This window comes from Tauraco erythrolophus, chromosome 10, assembly GCF_009769465.1.
Source record: "Tauraco erythrolophus isolate bTauEry1 chromosome 10, bTauEry1.pri, whole genome shotgun sequence".
In the NCBI taxonomy this organism is placed as follows: Eukaryota; Metazoa; Chordata; class Aves; order Musophagiformes; family Musophagidae; genus Tauraco; species Tauraco erythrolophus.
The window spans coordinates 26,941,858-26,964,148 of NC_141474.1; the positions used below are offsets into that span (position 1 = coordinate 26,941,858).

A 22,291-nucleotide genomic window follows, 5' to 3' on the forward strand; every position below is an offset into this window, starting at 1 on the left:
ACGGAGTCTAGGAACAGGCTAATGAATGAATACCCCATACCAGCAGCACAATACTCCATGGCCACCAGGCCTTCAGTGGCACAGCTTGGCTAAGTTTTACTTTTCACTTCTGCAAAAAAAGTGTACTACTACTTCCCAGAGTGACTCAACACTTCTCCATAGCATAAGACTGTGCAACAAACGCCCTTTGAAAGCACTAATGTGCTAAATGGCATCAGGGACAGGAAGTTATCAGTGTTAATCCACTTCAACTGGTTTAACAGTTACAAGGAATAGAAATGTCTATATGCAAGACACTTCCTCTGAGAGTCCCCTTTCCTGAAACAGAAGCACACAGACTTTCAACATGCTTTCCCACTAGCATAATTGCTCACCAACTGCTTTCTCAAATCAATTATGTTGTCTCAGCATTAAAGGACGGAAGGCAGAGTAGACCAACTTTTTGTTTATCTAGGCATGCTGGCAGGTTACAGTCATATGTTCTGCCATCTGTACTGCTAGCTTTATCCTTTATCCAATCATAACAGGTAAAATGGCATCGGTGTAACTGAATCTGTTCACTCAGCCAGGGACGGAGCCAAAACAGGCATTTGTTTTTTCCCCCCCATTCTGAAAGGAAGCAGGAGATGGACACTCTTGCCCTTTTAAAACATTCCGCTTTTCAATAGATGGGCAATTTGCCCTGGTCTGCTAATGTGGGATCTGTTCAATGCAAGGCTGAAAAGGTTCCATCCCTGGGGAAAGCATCGAACTGCTGATGAACATTTGGTGGCCTTTAGCAAAAACCATGCGATTCCTGCCAGCAGGATCCCAGCAGACTGGGAAGGATAGGCTGCAAATTAGGTGGGATTGTGATGCAGGAACTTCAGAAGGCCTGTACGGGGGTATAGGAGGCGCTTGCTGAGTAGCTCCCGTCTTTCCCTCTCCACACTCCTTTCTTATTCATATTTTTTAAAATTACAAGTGTATTGGCAAATGTCATGGCTGCATTCAAGAGAACCTGGAAACTTCCAAATGCACAAGGTGTGTGAAGATGACCTTTCTTCTGATACGAAGGCTGATGGGCAGGGTGGGTTTCTTTCAAAATTTGACAGTATAAGAAAATTTGTGATTAAAGGTGCTTGAAACCACTTTGAAAGCATGTCTATAGGTCAGTATCAGAATTTCTGCTCATCTCAAAAATAAAGAATCTAAACATAATTTTCTAGAAAACAATGCCCTTTGTCCCAGATGAGATGCTTTTAAATCAACACATTCACTTTCCTCTTTAGACCCCTTCTCTGAACACTAGGACATATTGCTTCTTCGGCCTTCTGTTTATGTTACTAAATAGCTTTAATAAGAATTAGCTGCAGCTGAAACCTGAGTTGATGTCAGAACAGACTGTCGAACAGACCTATTAGTCTTCAAATGATTATCTTTTCATAGCCTCAAAGGAACAACACAATCTTGATTAACTGTGGAAGGACTCAGTTGCTGATGGGTTTTGGCAGGGAGGGGGGGCAGGGCAGGGGTATGTTAATAGTTTCCTTTTGGCAACCCAGGCCAAAACCCCGTTTCTCCAAAACCCCACCCAACCATAGTTACACCTTGAAAATAGAGTACAAATATTTGTTACATGAAAATAGGTTTCCTTACAAACATGAACACTGTGCATTTCCAGCTGAATTGCTGTCAGGAGGGTGTATTTTGGTCTGAAACGGTGCCAGAAGCTTTTTGGTACATGTTTCTGTATATTTTCTCGAGACTCTTTTCAAAGATCGCTCTGTGAGGCTTCCCTTTGTATACGGCTGCACGACGAGACCAGTATTCTCCATTATCCAAATGAACAGGAGCATTCCGCTGCACTGGTGAACTGTCAACATAAAGAAGACAAGAAATACTGATTGAATCAAGATAAGGAAGAGGAATCAGAAGCAAAAACCCAGCAGAAATCCAAATGTACCATTTCCTAGTCACGGATTACCTTTTGCAAATTGATGAAAAAATTGCGCTGCAGCTACTTCTAAGAAATGGGAGCCCAACGTTATTCATTCACACAAATTCTCCCCCACTTACCTGAGTGCATTTGATAATAGCTCCCAAATAGAAAGAGAATTAATTCTCAAAGAGCATGCAGTAATTCTGTTGTATTTTGATAGGCAGCGTGACTCAGCACTAAGCCTATGCAAGAGCAGCACAGCAGGATTTCTGTGTCCTTTGAAGGTCGAAACGTAACCACAAGCAGCTCTTTCAATATGAAGACAATCTATCAGAGGTATATTAAATTACCGTGGTTGCAGCTGCAAAGTGCTCTATCGGAAGCATCTTGGATTAAGTATTCTGCCGAATACATTATGATACAGTGGCAAGCGAGTGTTCCTTCCCCACCCCATCTTCTGTGTCACTGTTTTAATACTAAACACAAATACGGTCTCATATTTCAGTTGCTTCGAAAAATTATTTCTTAGATCTATGAAGTGAAATTTATTCTCTGAAATTCAATCATTATGAAACATTGACAAATCTGAAGTATCTATATCTGAACTTCATGACTATTTGCCTTCTCTTGAAACTTTGAAAACAAAGTCTTGTGTCATATAATGAAATGAGCCATTTTCCTGTGACAAAGCATGGAACAAGTAGTTCAAAAATCATAAGCAAAAAATGACTACTGAGGTGATATTTTTCACATCTGCTCAGAGATTTAGGCACTTAAAACACTGAAAAATTAGGACTGAGTTATCTTCAGCCTTTTGTGAATGTTCTTAGTCTGGGAAATGAAACTGAAACACTTACAGTGACCACCTTCACTTAGGAAATGGATTACATTGCACAGGGAAGCTTTACATTTCCTTATATATATATAATTTATTAATCTACTACGGTCAAACTAGTACTTAAAACTTTGCCCTCAAGTTAATATCAGTAAACATCTGTGACAAAATTGAAAGAAATCTTCTGTCAAAGGACTCACAAATACACTTCTAGTTAGCTGCATCAAAACACAAGGTTTTCACTTCAAGAAAGGACAATGGTGAGGGAAGAAGAGGAAGAGGTAGGATTCATTTTCTAAATTCACATTTCTAAGCTTCCACTGTCCTATAGAAAACAAAAGAAGGAATAGCTTTTGCTTTTAGATTTCTTACATTCAAATATTATAGTGATGCCAATCCACACCACATAAAACAACAAGAATACCTTTATGTGGCACCAATATTAAAAAGGGAGGAAGGCCACTTTCATACTTTTTCAAAAAAACTCCAACATTTAAAGTCAGTCAACAGCATGAAGAGAATTTAAACCTATTTATCATCGTGGAGAGGGTGAACTGTGCTTCACAGTTTGGACACAAAGAAACCAACCTAACAAACAGCGAAATCAATAGAAAAGTTATGCAGGGCTGTGTTAAATGTAGACAAGTCAATACCCTGGAGAACCATCAACAACCGAAGTTTTACCTCCTCCTTTCTGTCGCTCGTGTTACCTCACTTCTGATGGAGAATTCTCAGGCCAACAAATAAGCTCAACACTAGGAGCGGCACTTGTAACTCTACAACAAATAGCTCTGACACGCTTTTCCTGGCATCCACTTCCTCCAGTCAGCCTTGTGCTTGCCTTTTCTTCTACTAAAAGCTTAATCTACATACAGACACTCAAAATCCAACCAATTTAACTGCAGTAAAGGAAAGACTCAAAAAACAATAGTAACCTTCACAAGTTCCTTATTCTGGAACTGACAAAGACTTGAAAAAAAGAAAAAAAAAAAGACAAAATCTTCACTTTCCCTTCTTTTTTTTTGGGGGGGGTGGGGGGGTGGGGTGTGTGTATGTGTGTGTGTGTATGTATGTATTTCCATTAGCCAGTCCTTGCATGTGAGATACTTAGCACTGGTGTGGACAAAGATACAGCCAAGCTAGAGCAGAGTTCCTCTCCTGTCTCAACTGGAAACCAGCTGACTATCCGAGCTAAGCAATCTGGGAATTACACTCACAAATCATATTAACAGTAGGATTTCTGCACGCAACTCCCTGCTTTGAAATACCTGTCATATGCTTTTGTTCCCTCATACATCTCCTTTAAGAGTCCCAGAAGTTTTTTTCTGAGTGAATCATATACTAAATATTTCACAAAACATGGACCTTTTCCTAACTCCCAGTGGTTTTCAATCATCTACTTTACTGCCAACATTTGGTCGACAGTACCATGTCCTTCCATGAACTCTGTCTCTGTCCTTGTATCCTGTTTATGAGCACTGTGGCAAACACTCAGCAATCAGACTGTCCTCGAGTCCTTTTATGTCTCGCCCTTCAGAGGACGGGACTATTGCTGCCGGCCTCTAAACCCAAGGAGAAGTCCGTTCCCAACTTGAGTGCGACATTTCATATCCTATCACTTCTTGATTCCGTAGTATCAGGATTTCTTTTTTCTTTTTTCGTGGTCTGCAGTTTCAGCATCAATCTCAAAGTCCCCAAGCTGCCTCAAAACAAAAACTTGCACTTTCTCTCTCACAAACACATCCTACACAATGTAATTGCAGCAGCCATCAGGACAAAGGATAAGGGAGGAAAAAGGCTACGCGCAGAATACAAGAGTGAGCGCAGGTATAGAAATACCAACAGCTTCAAGTAGCAACTTCACACACTTGTGAAAATCTAAGACTAAGTAGATCCCTTGCGCAGAGGTGACTACAAATTACAGGATTTTTTTAAAAAGCCAACAAATCATAAATGAACTTTTTAAGGCTTACTAATGGCAAGCAGAAGTTCACTATGATGCCCACATTGAATTACTCTCCTTTCAGCGGTATACAGTGGTGATTCAGGAAGCCCTTGTTACAAAATACTGCATCACATTTAATTACCAAAATAAAACCTTTTTTTTCCTAATGTCAAGACCTCTCAAATTTAGCACCACAGTTCTAGGACTTCTCTCTTAATATAAAGTAAAACAGAAAAGCCATACAACCCCGAAAATGTTTTACATTACTTAGTATCTTTCCTTCACCAAGTAACCAGAATGTTCTACAAAATACTGTGTGTATACACAGGGAACATCAATATCAATAACTTCTACTACAGAAGTTGTCAAAATCAGTTCAATTGGTGTCTTTTAAAACATTCAAGTGCAACCCAAGTGAGGAGTACATAGAATAATTAACCTATATAAATCAGGTTTTCAAGATATCTTCTGAAACACAGCGTGCTGAATCACTAAACCATAGTATACATATTTGCTGTGTTTTTTAAGATGCTTGTCTTTTCCAAATATGTGTTTTAGACAAAAAAAAACACCAACAAAACAGCCTGAAACCATATTGCTAAATAACCTTCAGTTTATTTTTGCACTCTTATAGTTTTAAGAAAACATAACCAACTGGTTATTTTTAAAGTGACATTTGCTGTCTGGTTGATAAAATCCAAAAAGGATCATTTTTATAACCAATCCAGTTCCACAATCAGTGTTTTATGAAGACTATGCTGACACAGTGTCAAACAGCATGAAAGGCATAATGATAGTTAACTGTATTTTGCTTTCAGGTGAAAAGGCCTAGTAGGACTAACTCCTACAGAAGCATTTTCCCAGTGCAATATATTACATAGCTCAAAATAGGAAGACAAATTTTTAGCTAAATTTAAAGGGCAATATCATGAGTATGACTGTTCTCTCTTGGTCAGAGAAAAACTCCATACCTGCTCTGCAGCTCACTCATGGATAAGGGCGCTTTATGCGAAGATTCTTTTGTCTTAGTCAAGTCTCCTTTTGATGAGTTACTCTCATCCTAAAAAAAAACAGAAATCAAATTCTCATTACCTTGGTTTCTGATTACAATGATCTAATTTCAAAAATACTTTCCATTTAGTAAAAGACTATTAAAATGCTTACATTTCTTGGGGGAGAAAGGGACAAAGTGTAATGAGCCAAATGCCATTTATGAACACTTTTAATTAAGTTCAGTGCAACTCAGCTAATAATTTTCTGGTAATAAACTGGAAAGAATTTCTAGACAGTGTATATGTAAAGAACTATGCAGGCAGCACAAGCTTCAATAATTCCCAACAAACATGTTGGTTAAATGCTATGAAACCTACTGCTCACTACTTACTTTTGTTTCGTGCAGAAGAGAGGAAAAAATAACCTAAAACTTCTTATTTATTAGCTTTTATAATGAGCTACCATTATCCATTTAATGCATTTTACTAGACAGAAGCATTCTATACATCTGAATGCCTCGGTTCCATATACAGGGCTGAGAACGTGCATATCCAACTTTAAAAATATCTATGATACACTTAATGACCCTTCAGTGGCATTCTTGGGCATCACTAGAAAGCAGTCTTACCTTCCAAATGCTACCTAGACATTAATTAACCTATATTTGCACCTTTAGGTAAGTAAGAAACAAAACACCCTATGTGAAGGGAGCCAGTTGCTCCCTGAGACAGGATGGCAGAAATCCCACCACACAACCATGTTCGCTCTACTCTGAAGAGCAAAGGCACTACTTAAGACATGATATTAAGTGATGCTTCTAGCAGAAGCCAATTGCTGTAAGGATTAGTAAACAAAATCATCTTTCATGCTATAGAAGAAATAACTGGGAAAAAAGACTGTGCAGTAAAAATACTCATGCTTGCTGGTAACACAAAACTGGGAGAAAAGACAATAAATATAGTGGTAGATGACAATAAGATGCAGAGCAAGCTGAACAGCAGACGTATGGATGAGGAAAAACTTAACACAATTTATTGTGGTGAAATACAAGGTAATAAGTGTGTTTGTAAACAGGAAAACTCTTTTCCTTCAGCAGTCACAGACTACAAAGCACTGAAGAGGAAATGGGGTACAGCGGTAAATAAAACTCTGCAGCATTTGCCAGAGGCAAATTATGTTCTGGAAAGCAAAAAAAGATGGAAATGTTACGATACTGTCAGAATTGTCACAGCAGAAAGCTACAGTGGACACCCTAAGGAATCTGTAGCAGAGCTCCAGTCACACTATTTTTACAGAGCACTATGGAAACGAAATTTTGGAAGACACAGCTAGATGCTTCTGGGAATGGTTATTTAGCATCAGGCTCTTTGGATTGAAACAAAGTAAGAGACACTTTTTAACCTTTCGAAGTTTGGAAGAGGATTCAGACCGGAGCCAAAATCTACTCACCACATTGCCAGGGCACTTGCTTTCCTATTCCCTCACTTTCAAGATGACCCATTTGCCTCATCCATTCACTGCATAACAATGCAGCCTAGATTTTGGGCCATCTGGGGAAGCACAACCAATCCTGGTGTATTTTGAAGTACTCACTGCAAGCAGACCTGATTTTTTTTTCTTTCTAAGCCGGTGGGCTGCTGTTAGCACAGCTTTCACAAGTTAGCTGTACACGATTATCAAACACCGTGCCACTTCTCTGTAACATCATCCCATTCCTTTTGCTCAGTGGAAGACAATGTAGTGAGAAAGATGGTCCTTTTCCAGCATTGTTCTGACCAGGTTGGTAATCAAAGACTCAAAAATCTTACCCGAAACCCTGATATCTGGATTTTTTTAGGGCAGAAACATGAGGTTTCCAACAGGAGACGAAACAGAAAAGCATCCTCTCTGATTATTAATCTCTGTCAGTGTTCAGCAGGTGTTTGATACTGGAAGTGGCAGTGTGTGCTAACAGAAAGCCAACAGAAAGCACCATGCTTCAAGAATCTAACACCATGCTGGCAAATTTGTATGTGCTTGTGCAACGTTGCAGTAACAGGCAAATACCAGCATATGTATAAGTCATTCTAGAGTAGAATGTTTTAAATTATATAAGTAAATAGGAAGAAAATTTCAGAATTCTCTTTTACCCATGATTATATTTATATAGTCTTTATGACTGTATGGAGAGACTGTATAACCAGTCATCCAGCTCTCCGAACAAACTAGGAAATCTTTTATCGGAAAAATCATGGTCTACTGTCTAAGGAAAGTAGTCAGGGACCACTGGAGATGAAAGTTCAGGCTGCGCAAACCTTCATTACATGTAAATGCTGGATTGTCATCAAATTCAGTTTGTTCACCCCATCTAGAGTTCTGCATTCAGCTCTGAGGCCCCCAACATAAGGAGGACATGGAGCTGTTGGAGCAAGTCCAGATGCTCAAAGATGCTCAGAGGGCTGGAGCACCTCTCCTGTGAAGACAGACTGAGAGAGTTGAGACTGTTCAGCCTGGAGAAGAGAAGGCTCTGGCGAGACCTTCTAGCAGCCTTCCAGTACCTAAAGGAGGCCTACAAGAAAGCTGGAGAGGGACGTTTTACAAGGGCGTGTAGTGATAGGACAAGGGGCAATGGCTTTAAACTGAAGGAGGGGAGATTTAGGTTAGATAGGAAGAAATTCTTCACTCTGAGGGTGGTGAGGCACTGGAACAAGTTGCCTAGAGGAGCTGTGGATGCCCATCCCTGGAAGTGTTCAAGGCCAGGTTGGATGAGGCTTTGAGCAACCTGATCTAGCGGAAGGTGCCCCTGCCCACGGCAGGAGGGTTGGAATTAGATGATCGTTAAGGTCCCTTCCAACCCGAACCATTCTACGATTTCATGACTCTATGATCCTAAGCTCCCTGAAACATCAGAGAAGCATTTGACATGATTTGTACCTATTTTGGAGTGGCTGAATCAGAGAAAACTGAGGGGCATGTTGTATTTGAGAGGCAGCAGTTTACAAGATCATAACATTCGTATATAAACTCTGGGAGGTGCAGTCTGAGCTAGATCAAACAGTCTTCACACGCATGAGAAAAAGAGTTTTCTGAGTTTAAAACAAAAAGCACAACTAGCCTAAAACTGAAGACTGAACAGAAATGAGAAAATAATCAGATTAAGAGAGCATGCAGGCAACACAAGGAGCTGCCCAGGATGGCTAAATTTGGGGAAACAAACAAATAAAAAAATAGAGACATCAGAGCTAAGACAGATGTTTTTCAGCACGTTGTGCAGCTGTGAACTGAGACAACCACCTTCACTTCTGCCCCAGCCCTCTGCCGTGGGTTTACTGCAGCCGGTGGCATCCCTGCAGCGCAGCGCACGAGGGTTGCGCTGCCATTCCTGTGCTGAGTGCGAGGCGGGAAGGCCAGGGCTCTCACACTCTTCATCACGCTTCCCACCGGCACAGTAAACTACGCCAGAGGGGAAAGGTGGATAGTTGGGGACAGTAGTAACTTAAAATTGCAGCAACATTCAAAAGCAGATTTCTGTCAACGCTTTTTTTTTTTTTTAAGAGGAGAAACTGAAGCAAAAAAGATATCTTTCTCCACTTGAAGAGACTCATATCTCATCTCACCAATCAATAACATTTGTGTGTTAGACTGTCAGACAAAAGAAGTAATTTCATCAGAGCTCCTAAACTTAATCTTACCTACCTCTCATCCTTATGTCCTTTTATTTTACCTTTCTTTTACCTCACCTCACACTTAAGACCCTAGATCTTTGCAGATGAAGAACCTTGTTATTCACTTTTTACAGGGCTTTGTCCAGGGATATCCTGTGCCACAACTGGGTTTCTCAAAACCGCAATAGCAAAAATTTTTATCTGTCTAAAACCACACTTCAAAATTCCATCAGACTCAAGGACAAAATGCTCTGATCCCAGGCATAATCTCATTAGATAAAGAGCTCTGTTCATTGAAAGCCAGGTAATTAAGGGAAAAAAAGCACACATCTGAAAAATAATATTAGCTCTACAAACAGCTGGACACAAGCAGCTGCTGATGTGCAGCTGCACAACATGTTAAGCCTTGATGTTCTACAGATCTGTAACATATTTTGTGCTAAAATTGGAAGTGGAGAACCAGACACAAAAAAACCCATAATTGTCCTCATTACCCTGTGAGAGGGTTACCTATACCAGCTGACCATAAAGGTTACACATAAGGAGGCTAATGAAATCTGTGTGAAACATTTGAATGACCTGTGTGTATCCATATTTCTACAATCAAGGCTGCCTCAAAGAACATTATAATAAATCCAAGACTGTAGGGACAATTCTCTTCCTCAGTCATTTTGGAGAAAAGAAAGGATTTAGTTTACAGTCAAACTTACGAATATCAGGCGCTGTCTAGCACTGTGTGTCCTTAAAATATTTTTCACTCTCTTATGGATCTCATCTCCATTTGCTGGCGAAGGCCAACCAGAGCTAAATCTGCAAGAGGAAGAGGAAAAACAAAGACATATTTTCTTGTTGAAAAGCCCGAACATGCTTTTGCTCAGATTTATTTTTTCTAAAAATTATGAAACATGCATTACTTCCTTCTATTTGGAACATACACGATGTTTAGATTCAATTCTTCTTCTCCTCTGGGGTACAAGTAAAGAAACACTTCAAAGCAGTGCATAAACAGTATGCATCCACAATTCCAACAGAAGATGCAAAACATAGAAAATGTTGATGATTTTGTAACTTGAGTAATACTGCTATAATGTTTGCATTATCGCTACAGAATAGAAAAAAATATACGGTTATTCTATTCCCAGTGATCAGGTTTCATTTTTCTCTTCCTAAAGGAAGGATCACACACATGGAAATTCTTTTCACTGGAATAAATCAACAGGAAGATAACTCCAATGTGTGCAAGTTGGAAAGCCCATAGCGTCAAAAACCTACAAATTCACAATCTTTATTTCACAAGATGGAAACTCCTTTTCAGCAAGTTCAGAAGCTGGCAAAAATTTCACATTAATAGCTATTCTCAGACTGCTAAGGGAGTTAGCTAAGATTTTAAGAATAGGATCATTTACACACCAACCTCGGCATATTAGCACACTCAAAAATCTATTATTTTAAAAAAAAAAAAGGGAAAAAAAGAGAGATCAACATAATTATTGGGGAAGAGCTATGAAATGTTTGCTTACACAATCTCATCACAACAAACAGAAACAGGCCACAATGAAGATTGTGCATCTTCATTTCAATGTTTCCTGACCTCCAAGAACCTGACTTTGCACCAAGAAAATAAAACCTCATGATGTGGTATCATGCTAATATGAATACAGGTCATCAGACAAGCTGCAAGCTGGCAAGCTGTACTGCTGCAATTAGAGTTCATGGAACAACAGCCAACAGCTGTACTGGGCTGCCATACCCTGGCTGGATTAGGAGTACAAGATAGTTGATAGTTGGCTTCACAAATGTGAAGCAGTGAAGAAACGTCATGAGTCTGAACCCTGAGATTCTGCACTACGCTCTGGATGGGTTTGTGGAACTAAGACTGCAAGCCCTTCTGCCCTCTTCTCTCCAATTTATCGCATTTCCTGTGTTTTCCAGTCTATCACTCTGAAATCCCAAATCTGATCATGCCTGGCTTAGTTTACCTTTATCAAACTTCCAGAAATTTCAATACAGATAAACAACTGTACAGCTCCTTCCAAAAAGAACAAACCAAGTACACACAGAAAGCTTCAGTCCTAAACAAGTAACCTGGCAATGTTAAAATTAATGGAAGCAGTATCCTGAAAATGGGAAGTGCCAGATTGCCTTGAAGGTTACAGGCAGGGCTGGGAGCACTTTGCAATCTTTTGGATCATTCCTTCTATTACTAGACAGAGATAAAAATATAAATAGAAAGCGACCAGTTCTCTGCTTCTGAGTAACCTTCTTCTACTTTCTTGCATCTAATCAACTTATTTGGACTCACTGATTATTGTTTACCTTTCAGAAATATCTCTGTCTGTTCTAAAGAGTCCCAATATTTTCAGACTATTCATGAGTTTCTTTAAAACAAACCATCTACTTCTGAACGCTTCTATTTTTCTTCAAGAAAGGGTGCCAAGAAACGACATGGTATTGGAAGGATGAATCATATAATCTATAGGGAAATGTATTATCTATCTTTCTAATGACATTTAACATTGTTTATCTTTGCATCATTACAGGCAAAAATTTTCAGAAAACTGACTGTAATGTTCATATTAGCATCCTGAACATTTACGATTAATTTCAAACCCAACAGCACGTATGGCAAATTCATACTGTTCAGTTCTTTTGTATACCAGAATCTAACGATCTGTTGCACTAAAAGATCTCATATAACTTTTCCTAAAAGAAAGCAAAATGGTTTGTGAATTTTGTAAGGGGAGGAAAGTATTGCCTTTAAAGAAATAGAAGTCTAAACCCTTAAGCAGGCAGGAACATTCATTTCCCTAACACAGTCAAACCCAGTTTGATGTACTGCATTACAATGCACGCACTCTATCACCAGCAGTGAAAAAAATATTTTTTTTTTTTCTTTTTAAAAGAGAGGTAAAGTAAAGGCACTGGAGTTGTACTATCATCTTATGACTTCCCATTAACATTTAAAAAGATTTACTAATATTAAAGAACCTCCAAAATGCATGTTTAAAAACCTGCATCCTAGATGCAGTGAGTCATTTCCCATTCAACGAATAAAAGACAGACCCATGAAGTCATGGCATTTTCTCTTATTTATACAGCAGCTGCTGTTCTTCCAACATGCAGGTTGCTGGCACTGAGGAGAGAGGTTGGAATAGATTGCCTTTGGGAAATAAATTTTATGAAATTCATATGTAAGATTTCAGATGATAGTTATTAATCTTAAATTTACAAATATCCTTAGAGATAAATGTATTTACTTTTGGAAAAAAAGAAAACCCAGCTTGCTATTGCATTCATTTAGAAAATACACGACTACGTCTGCAAGAAGAAGAAGAAGATTTAAGTACTTAATTCAAGATTAGTTTTCTTTCTTCAGGTGGTTTTATTGATCAATCCACTAGTGTGCGCTGTGGTATAAGAAATGTTAACCAGTCACACATTCCCCAGACTTGATTTACAACGAAAAAAAAAAGGGAAAAAAAAAAAAAAAAAAAAGCCTTAAGTGTGATTAAAAACAGTATCAGCTTCTTTTTAATTAGTTTCTCTAGTACTGTTATTGTCTAACTTTAGTAATAACTATAGAGACTAATCCACATTTAAAGTCATTATATTTACACCAACCAAAACTCAAACTAAAATAAAATCATGCCTGAAAAGTAACAGCCATAATCTGAAGTGAAACCTTTTTATGATATTTTAACTCTCCTATTGGAAATATTTTATAAAACAAGCTTCGGAGCACAGCTTCTTAAAGTATAGATAAAGGGATTCCATTTGCCCCAAATCACCAATAACGAGTTTGTAAAATGACTAGCTACTTATTTATATGATTAAGGTGTCACTACCATAACTGCAATGTTGAAAGGAAACTCATTTCATTTCAATGACTGTTTGCCCTGATAAATGAAATAAACTTCTACAGCTGTATTCTTTGTCATACTTTCAATTTTCCCTGGGACTTGCAAAGATTCTGCAGTTACATCAGTTTAAATTGTTTATTGATTCCAATAGATTGTATAAACACTTTGGAAATATAGCTCAGTGACCTAGAAAAAGCCAGATCAATCAAAGAACTTCTCAAGATTAATTTCAAAGATGTTGTGTCGAGTACGATCAAGGAAACAGAACCATTTTCCCTTGTAATGTGACTAAAGGCATTTATTTTCTTTTATGAGATAAGGAGGGTTTTTTTTTAAGGTCATACCAACAACATCTACCTTGATAAAAAAAAAAGCCAAGCAGACAGTCTATATCTTGTGCTAAAGATTAAAGTTATTTTCATGCATAATTTTATTCATTAGGATGAAATACTCCATTAGAAATACAAACAAGATGCATCCATCCATGTACTCTAGTCAAACAGCAGCTTGCAAACTTGAGAGCTGTAATAAATAGGAATTTTCAAATGTCAGACAATCCAATCATCCACTTGCACAGAGCAAAAATGTTAATATCACATTTCAGCAGGAGATACATTTCGTATCAGTGGAATTAATGCAAAAGCCTACAGCAGAATATTTGCAATGCCTATCGTGACCCCTTCCCCTACCATCACACCTCCTAGCCTTGTGAACTTGGTGCATGTGGCCTCCATGCAGAATTCATCAGCTTCAAAGACACAGACTTCATGCTGAGCAAAAACACATACAAGGACAAACTATCAGAGGACAGAAATCAATGAAGTACTGCAGTACTAGACTCACAACTGGAGAGAACGCTCCTGTAATTGGGGAGAAGAGGGAGAAAGAACTCTTAAAGCTAAGTATAACCTGAAAAACCACAATCTGCAAGAGCTTATACATGGAACAAGACAGATTCTCGAGAAAACCAAATATATTTAATACTGAAATAGAAAAAAACCTCACAGATTTTACACCCAAGTAGGCATTTATGCAGCATTCACAGTAATTGGAGAAGTTGCTTTATTCTCATCTCAGAGAACGTGAAGTGGTAATTCAGTACTAGGAACTTGGTTCTCAGTATGAACTCATCTGTACGGAGGCACACGAGGAAGGCTGGGCTACACTGAAGTTTTACTGGTCTACTTAGTGCAGGATGCAATTTTGTTTTGCTTTTTCTTAAAATGACTGATGGCTACGGATCTTAGTGTAGATGCATCTATACCAGCATAAAAGTGTTTTAGAGACTCCATTGGGACATACCCGTTCCTGAATTGTAATGAAAACGCACCAACGCACAAATACTGTAAGAACATGGCGATTTTAAGCGGAGGAAGTACGCTGCTTTCACAATGCCAGGATACTACTATGAAGCAGAAAGAATTACACACAGACAAGGCCTTAAACCAAAGCACAGCAGCCTATGTATTTGGACACAGAAGCTGACAGCTTAGCTGTGTACCCATTTGCTCTCCCTCTTCAGTAAGAAATTTTTAAAAAGTGAAAATTTCTCATTGTTTCTAAACAGTTTCTCTTACTTTCAAAAGCCTTGTTTACAGTTCAGCCTTGAAGCACTACAGATACATTCAGTGCTCAGTTTTTAAGTTAGTAGATGCTTTTCCCTCCTAAGCTTCGTATCTAGTCCTTAAAACTGGGACAAGATACATCATCCTCATGTAAAAAGTGAATCCCAAGCGACAGACTGCTGCTGAGATTTCAAGAAAGGCTCAATACGGCAGCTGAACAGTCCCCCCAGAAAAGTTCAAGTCATTCTGGTACTAAAATATGTGTCATAAATGGGCTGCACCTCCTTATCCTCTTTAGAAGCTTTTCCATTATCTTCTATCTTCTCTGAATTTATTCATTTACACACAAAACAGCTTTGACCACAACCAATTTCAAATTTACCTACCACTGCAGCAAAATCAACCAATGAAGATGAGAAATAGTACAGATGTTGGTGAAAAATATGAAATGAGGCTTAGTTACTGCTCAGTTTTGCAGAATAACGTATGAAATAACCGATCTTTAAGTGCTGATTTCTGGAGGTTAACTTAAAGAATGCAAAATAAGGAAACTTCCCCAAGAGGTGAGACTAATAAACCCAAACAATTCAAGAACAACCTTAGTACCAAACTAAATTCAAAAAAATCAGAAATAATGACTTTTAAATAGCTAGAAAAAGACAGGAAACCTAGTTGTAGCCTCTCCCTGGAGTGAGCTTTTTCCTAAAAAGTTTGCTAAATTTTTCAGTGCTCCAGTTTGTAGTGGAAAGTTCTCAGAACTTAAACACACTTTTACAGAAGTAAATCCTGTCTTAGGATGCATGTCACTCTCTAAAATATTAGGTGAACTACCTGTGGTCTGGATTTTGCTATGCAACAAAACTAGTACCCAAGATCCTGGGGTGACATTTCAAGGTCGCTGAAGCCAAAGCTTCTGGTAACTGGAATTTTCAAGGACTTCACATAGGATCTAGTCTATCATTAGTAATAGCTAACTTCATGCTGTTATTTCCCTGGTACTTAGATAACATAAAAAGATGGTTGTAAAACAACAGAGGAATATTACAGAAGGGCATCTGATCCATACAGTTAACCTCTGTCTTACCTCAAAGACAATTTAGATTTTTGTCAACTTTTACAGTAGGTAAGATCATATATCAGCAGTATAACCAGAAAAAAACATAAAAAAGACATTGAGCTGGACTTCATGCTAGAAATGATTATTCTTCAGATTAATGATAACAAACAAAAGCAAAAGACTGCCATGTCCAGAGTAGGAAAAAGAACCCTTTTATCCCAAATGCATGAGAAGTAACTTTGCCTCTCAACATAACAGAAATGGTCAAACACTCCTGTGATTGCTGTGGTCTCTTGAGAAAAGAATTTCTCTTGTGCTAGCAGATAGCTCTAGTCAGAGGACTTCTGTCATCACCTTACAGAATCCACCTCACCGTTTCTCCTTTTCTTTACAAAGGCTACTTTGCTGCAGGCTTCAGTGCTGCAAGGAAGGCTTAACAGGCAAGTCCCCAGGAAAAACATCATCTTCTTGGGGTGTATGAAGATGTACGTGCACTTTGAAAGCACAGACTGGACTCGAATTTTGCTTTCCTGCCCCAGCACTGAGAGAATATAGTGCTAATGCTCTTCCAAAGAGCAAACAGGATAGCTGTCTATGCACAACCAAGCAGTCTGTGGGGGCAAGTCAACTGCATTGACTGAAGCTGGCCATACATCACAGGCAGGAACTGAAGCGTGTGCACGTACCATTGCTCTGCACAGGAGCTAGAATCAAAATGAGAAGCAGAGGTGTACATCCGCATCACTGTGCTTAGTGTCAGTTTGCCACATTAGCAAATGCTTTCCTTAGGTGACCTAAATAATGAAAAAATGTAAAAATAAAGTACGAAAAATAAATATTCAAAACTTTGCTGCTCTGTTCAGCAGTAAATCTATTTACAGTTCTGCTTCTGGCTCAAACCCAGAGGAAAAGGCGAGAGGATTGATTTGTAGTCTCTCTAGCAGGCTCACAGAAAGAGACTGGAAACTGCTAGAAAGGACACAAAAGGGCTTAGAGGACCTCATGCAAGACCCCAATTTCTGTATCACTGAAAAGTATTGCTGTGGCTTAACAACTATTCAGCAGTGCTCTGGAAAGTACTCCCAAGAAGGCAGACATTCACTTCACACTACTCTTTTTAAGAAAAAGGGAAAAAAGGGAACTGAAGGTCAAGGTGGGGAGTCAAGTTTCATATTGACTGTGAATTGACTAGCATAAAAAAAATAGCCTGGATATGCTAAGCTCTTTGTCTTTGTAATTCAAAATAAAATTGAGGAAATAAATACCAAATACTGTGAGATAAGAGGCTGGATTCCTGCAAATACGCTAACACTGGTACACTTTGAGTAGTACTGATTTTCTCTGCATTTCCATGATCTGAACCACAGTGTTTGCATGCATTTCCAAACATTGACCTCTGATCCACGTTTTTCATTCCAACTATAACTCTCAGTACACAGTCAGCTAAAGCCATTGTTATCTCAGCAGCATGAAACAGAGATCAATTTTTTTAGCCTACGCCCTTTACCTTCTCATTTTGCATTTTTTCTGATGACAAAAGTAAATGCTTACATCTTTAACATAAAGAGATGTTACATCTCTAAAGAGCTGAGAACATTTGTTCTAATATGAAGAAGAAAGATAATTTCACAAGATCACAAATCTCTTCTGGAGAGGGGTTAATAAAGAGAAAAAGCAAGAACGTTCAGACAATTTCAAGATTAACTGGCAGATGACTAAATTACTATGCATGTAACAGCAGCTCACAACATACAGGGCTTTTCTGTTATCAATATAAGGGACCCTGTCAGCTTTGAATATAACGCATTTTAAAATTTATGCCTCCTCTTCACAAAAGGAGTCCAGCTGAAAAAAATGATTTAAAAAGTCACCATTACAACATCTCTTCCCCAGACATGGGTAACTAATGCACAATGTCAGGAGTGAGTAGGGAGGTAGACAAGATGACAAAGAAACCTCCTCCAAACCCCAGATACATCCTAATCTCTGTGTAACAGTTCTCAAGAAATACTATTACACAGAACAACAAACAAGCACGTTCTCAAGCAGAGGAAGATGTTAAAACACCAACTTGATCTTTGTAGGTATTAAAAATTCAATCCCCACCTGCCACTCGTCATTTTTCTTTTTAAAGAAAAAAACTGAGGCAATTTTTCTGTTTTGGAAAAAAGCGTTAGGCTGTGTGTAGGCTCCAAAACGCACCCTGCGAGCATTGACTAAGTGAGGTACCAATGACAACAAGGATGAAACAGCCTGGAACGAGTGTGAACTAGCCAAAGTACATCTCCAGTTAGAGCCTCAGTAAACACTTCAGCGTTTAGGACAGGACATCAGTTTGATCCTCAGCTTCTCCCAATTATTTCATGTATTTGCTTATTCAGGCTTCGCATATGGTTTTTCTGCTCCCAGAAAGCCATCTACTAACTTACTAAACTGAAGGTACAGTAGAAGCATTGTACACCAAGTACACGTTCTACTCAGCAGGAGGAATACTCTCCTTGAAGGACTGGAGGTCTTAAGCATGAAAAAACGTGTAGCTTTTTGACATTTCTTCCATCTCGTCCTCATGAGACACTGAAGCTGTAAGGCTTGCCCAAAATATTAACCCAGAGATTGAAATGCACTGAACTAAGGGATCTTAAAATCTGTCTCCACCCCAACCCCACTGGAGTCAGTGGAGACTACTAAAAAAACTAATTTAAATATAGCAATTAATATACACACAACTGCTGCAGAGGCCCACACTTCAACTCAAACAAAACAAAATCTTAGGATGTCAGTAAAGCAGAAAGATTGGAAAATAATACACTGACCAGATTAAAGCTAGCCCAAGCATGTTATGCACACCAGTCACATATCTGACTGCAGCTCAGCCACAAGTTTGTGCTTACAAACATTGGGCTCAACAACAGCCAGAAGGAAAAAAGGTTTCCAAGTACCTCCCATAAAGCCTACTTGACATGTATCTACATTTACGTTCCTGACATTCTAATCACCTCTGAAACAGTGATTATTTATTTAAGTATTTTCTGTTTTAGATGGACATTGGCAGCCTGAAATCTGGGGCTTCATTGTTTCAGAGAAGGTTAGCAACAGAGATTTCAAAGACCCTTTTCATTGCCATATTGTTAGGATTGTACTCATTAAGCAGACAGGTGATGGCAAACACGGCACCTGTGGAAAAGTCAAACGATCACATTTGGGGAAAGACTTTTCAGTCTCTTCAGCCTGCATATCTCCAAACACGCAAACTGTAGTCGTGTAAGTATTGTTATCATCTGCTCATGTTAATGATTCCAGAACTTCACAAACAATACCAAGCCATTACCTTTCCCTTAGAGAAGATCGGTTTAGCACAGAACTTAGGGAATGTTTCTGAAATGCTGGAGATGCTGAATGCTCCAAGGAACCAGCAGAACAGGACTGTCTGTCGAGTGGATCTGAGATCACATCCTCATGGCAAACATCAGAACTGTCAAAGTCTCTTCCTTGAGTAGATTTTGCCTGTAAAAAAAACCCATCAAACCTTGCTAAAATTTATTACCAATATCAAGATGTACAGTTTTCATGTCTGTATTTTTCAAAACAAAAGGTTAAGGGTTGCACATACATGCAAGGAATATCTGCCTGCTGGAGAGAGAACAATGATTCTCATTTCATAGAAAGGGCCCTGCTTTGCATTAAATCAACAAGTGTCAGAGGACTCTGTGGGTATGTAACACACCATCTTATGGCAAAGTCTAGTGTAACAGGCCTTTTATCACGTTTTCTGACTGCACGATTTAAAGGCTTACCCTTCCCAGGAAACTCACAGCTTCAGAATGATGCCGGAGAGCCTAAACAACACAAACCTTTCTTCTCAGTCTGGGACCCCTTGTTCTTAGACTTTTTTTTCTCAGCATTTGCTGTTCCTCAAGGTAAAACTCAGGCCCATCTACTACTCATCTTTTACTCTCTCTTCACTACACTACTTACTCCTTTCATAGTTCCTCTTAACCTGAAACATACCACTAAAATGTCTCCATGGGTTACCCCAGTTTACCTGCAATGATGCCTTTGACAGGAGCTGTTTCCCAAAGCTGAGGAAAAAAAACCCACAACAAAACCAGACCAACAATAATCAGGTTATTCATGAGCTCCTTCCAGGCTGCAGCATTTTTTTCCTCAGCTTTGGGAAACAGTTCCTCTTAAACAAAGCTATACTGTATTTCCAGCAAGAAAAAGATACATTCTCTTCAGCTCTGATTGTGTGAGAATCACAAGTGATTAGAAGCATCAAGAACATGATAAATTAACCAATAGCTCAGCTATCTGCATTCTCCAAACAATGACTGCTTCCAAAATCTACTTTCTCATTGTGGGGCAGAGGGATGGGGGAGGGGATGGCACAACCTTAAAATAGCCATTATTAAAGAAAAAAAATGCCCAACGACATATTTAGCATATTTAGTAGAAATTTTCTATTTTCTTTACAGTTTCCCATTTACAGCCATGGAACAATCCAGAAGAGGCACAATAGATTAGACTTACATGGTATGCAAAACTGCAATCCTTGGTAACAAAAGTTTAGAATCTGACAAAAGTGTGCTTAACATATATCACAGCTTATCCTTTTAATTCCCCTTTTTTCCTCTTCCCTGTTATCATCACTTTTCCCAGCCATTAGAAAATCTAAGAGGGCATATATAATTAAATGCCTAAATCCACAATTTCTGCAGTACTTCAGGAACAGAGGCAAAAACAACTAAATGAGGATAGAAAGAATAAAAACCACCAAAAAAACCCAAAGGAACCCTGACATTAATCTTCAGATCCACTTAATACACAAAGCAGCTAAAAATCTGAAAAACCAAGGATGGGAAATAACAGAACAGTGGCTTCCCAGTTGCACCAGTGCTACCTTTAAACACAATTCTGGAAAGAAGTGTGCTCTCAGAATGACCGGGAAGGCAAAAGCAAAGTGCCTTCAAAGGCTCTTCTACAGCCTTGTCACAAGTCTTAATGCCAAGGAGAAGCAAGTTCTGTACCTACAGGCATGAATATCTTACAGAGTGTTAAGTTTCACATTTCTGTTCATAGATAATCTGGCAGTTGGCCTAAACTGTGTTAGATAAGATTTAAAATGTCCCTCTTCTTGCTTTTGATACTATATTAGATAAAGTTTCAAAAAGAGGACAATCGTTCTCACTCACAGCTTCCCACAAAACAATTTGTAAACAACAGCACTTCAAAGTACTCACTCTGGCTTTCTTGGGTCTGTAGCTGCCGAGAAGAGAAGGATCTGGAGAAAGAAAAAAGCTGCATCCCAGAAGAAATTCAAAAGAAAATCCCAATGTCCTAAATTTTACGAAATCTTTTACAAAATAGCATAACTCTCCTCCCAAACAATACTAAAGCAATTTATTATTATTATTATTATTATTATTATTATTATTATTATTATTATTATTATACATTGTGAAATTCTAAACAGTGTCCTCAGAATATTTCAGGAAATCACTTTCTTTAGCCGAAAACAATGACTTCACATTTAATGGAATACAATGTTTATCATAATGAATCGGTGTACACATTATTTTCTGCGTAGACAGAAGTGGCACATTTGTTGAGCCATTAATTGCCTAAATCAATATAAAATCAAGCTCTACCATTCCCAAAAAATTCTCATGTACATTACACTACCTTACTGATCTTCTCTGAACAAGCTTCCCAATGACCACTGCTCCCTCCTTCTATCACTTCTCCATTCCTTCCTTCACTGCTGATCCACAAACATGAGTACAAAGCCCATGGAAGGAAACTATTAGGTCCACACCAGTTTAGGATGTCTCACCAACACCAATATGCACCTCATCCCTGAGAGACTGGCACTAAGTTATGCCTGGCTTCTTGACTGGTTGTATCAGTCTGTACTGAACAACACTCACACTGTGAAGCCCAAAACCATACTCCTATACTGTACAGCAATATAAAGACATCCTTCTATCAACTACCTTCATGAAAGCAAAAAAGGACTAGACTAAACTGTACTATCAGTATTAAGATATATAATACTAGGACTCTGTTTTTTTGAGAAGTTACAGTTAAGCCTTAAGACACTGGCAGGTGCCCAGTGAACCCTCCGGATATCGACAGTGAGGTAGATTTTGGTCTCCTAACCAGTGGCCAGAAACCACCAACTCATTTCATAAATACGCAATTGTAGCAGATGATAATAGGTCTGTTATCAATCTGGAGTAGCAGGATAATGTAAGCCTGACCCCAAAGGGAATGCAAAACCTTTAAAATCCTGCACCCAGTGCTACTACAAAGAACAAATGTAAAATAACAGGTCCATAATGATTTGCTATGTAACAATTTATAATTGGTGAGGAGGGGCAATAAAAATGAGGCAGAGCACACATAAACAAATACTGATGAGACTCATTAAAATCCTGATATTGCCAGACATATGCAATAAATAAGTTTTAG

At 38.6% G+C, this 22,291-nt stretch overlaps 1 protein-coding gene across 1 annotated transcript in view; it reads right to left on the reverse strand.

The window, feature by feature from the left end:
• Nucleotides 1-1,674: 1,674 nt before the first annotated feature.
• SPATA6 (spermatogenesis associated 6) overlaps nucleotides 1,675-22,291 on the reverse strand; it is a 40,025-nt gene continuing 19,408 nt past the window's right edge. The window contains exons 9-13 of the mRNA XM_086617421.1: nucleotides 21,061-21,101; nucleotides 19,149-19,324; nucleotides 10,045-10,148; nucleotides 5,673-5,736; nucleotides 1,675-1,855 (exon numbers count right to left, since the gene is read on the reverse strand). Of these exons, the coding sequence (XP_086473547.1) occupies nucleotides 1,675-1,855; nucleotides 5,673-5,736; nucleotides 10,045-10,148; nucleotides 19,149-19,324; nucleotides 21,061-21,101 (566 nt within the window). The remainder of the gene's footprint in view (nucleotides 1,856-5,672; nucleotides 5,737-10,044; nucleotides 10,149-19,148; nucleotides 19,325-21,060; nucleotides 21,102-22,291) is intronic.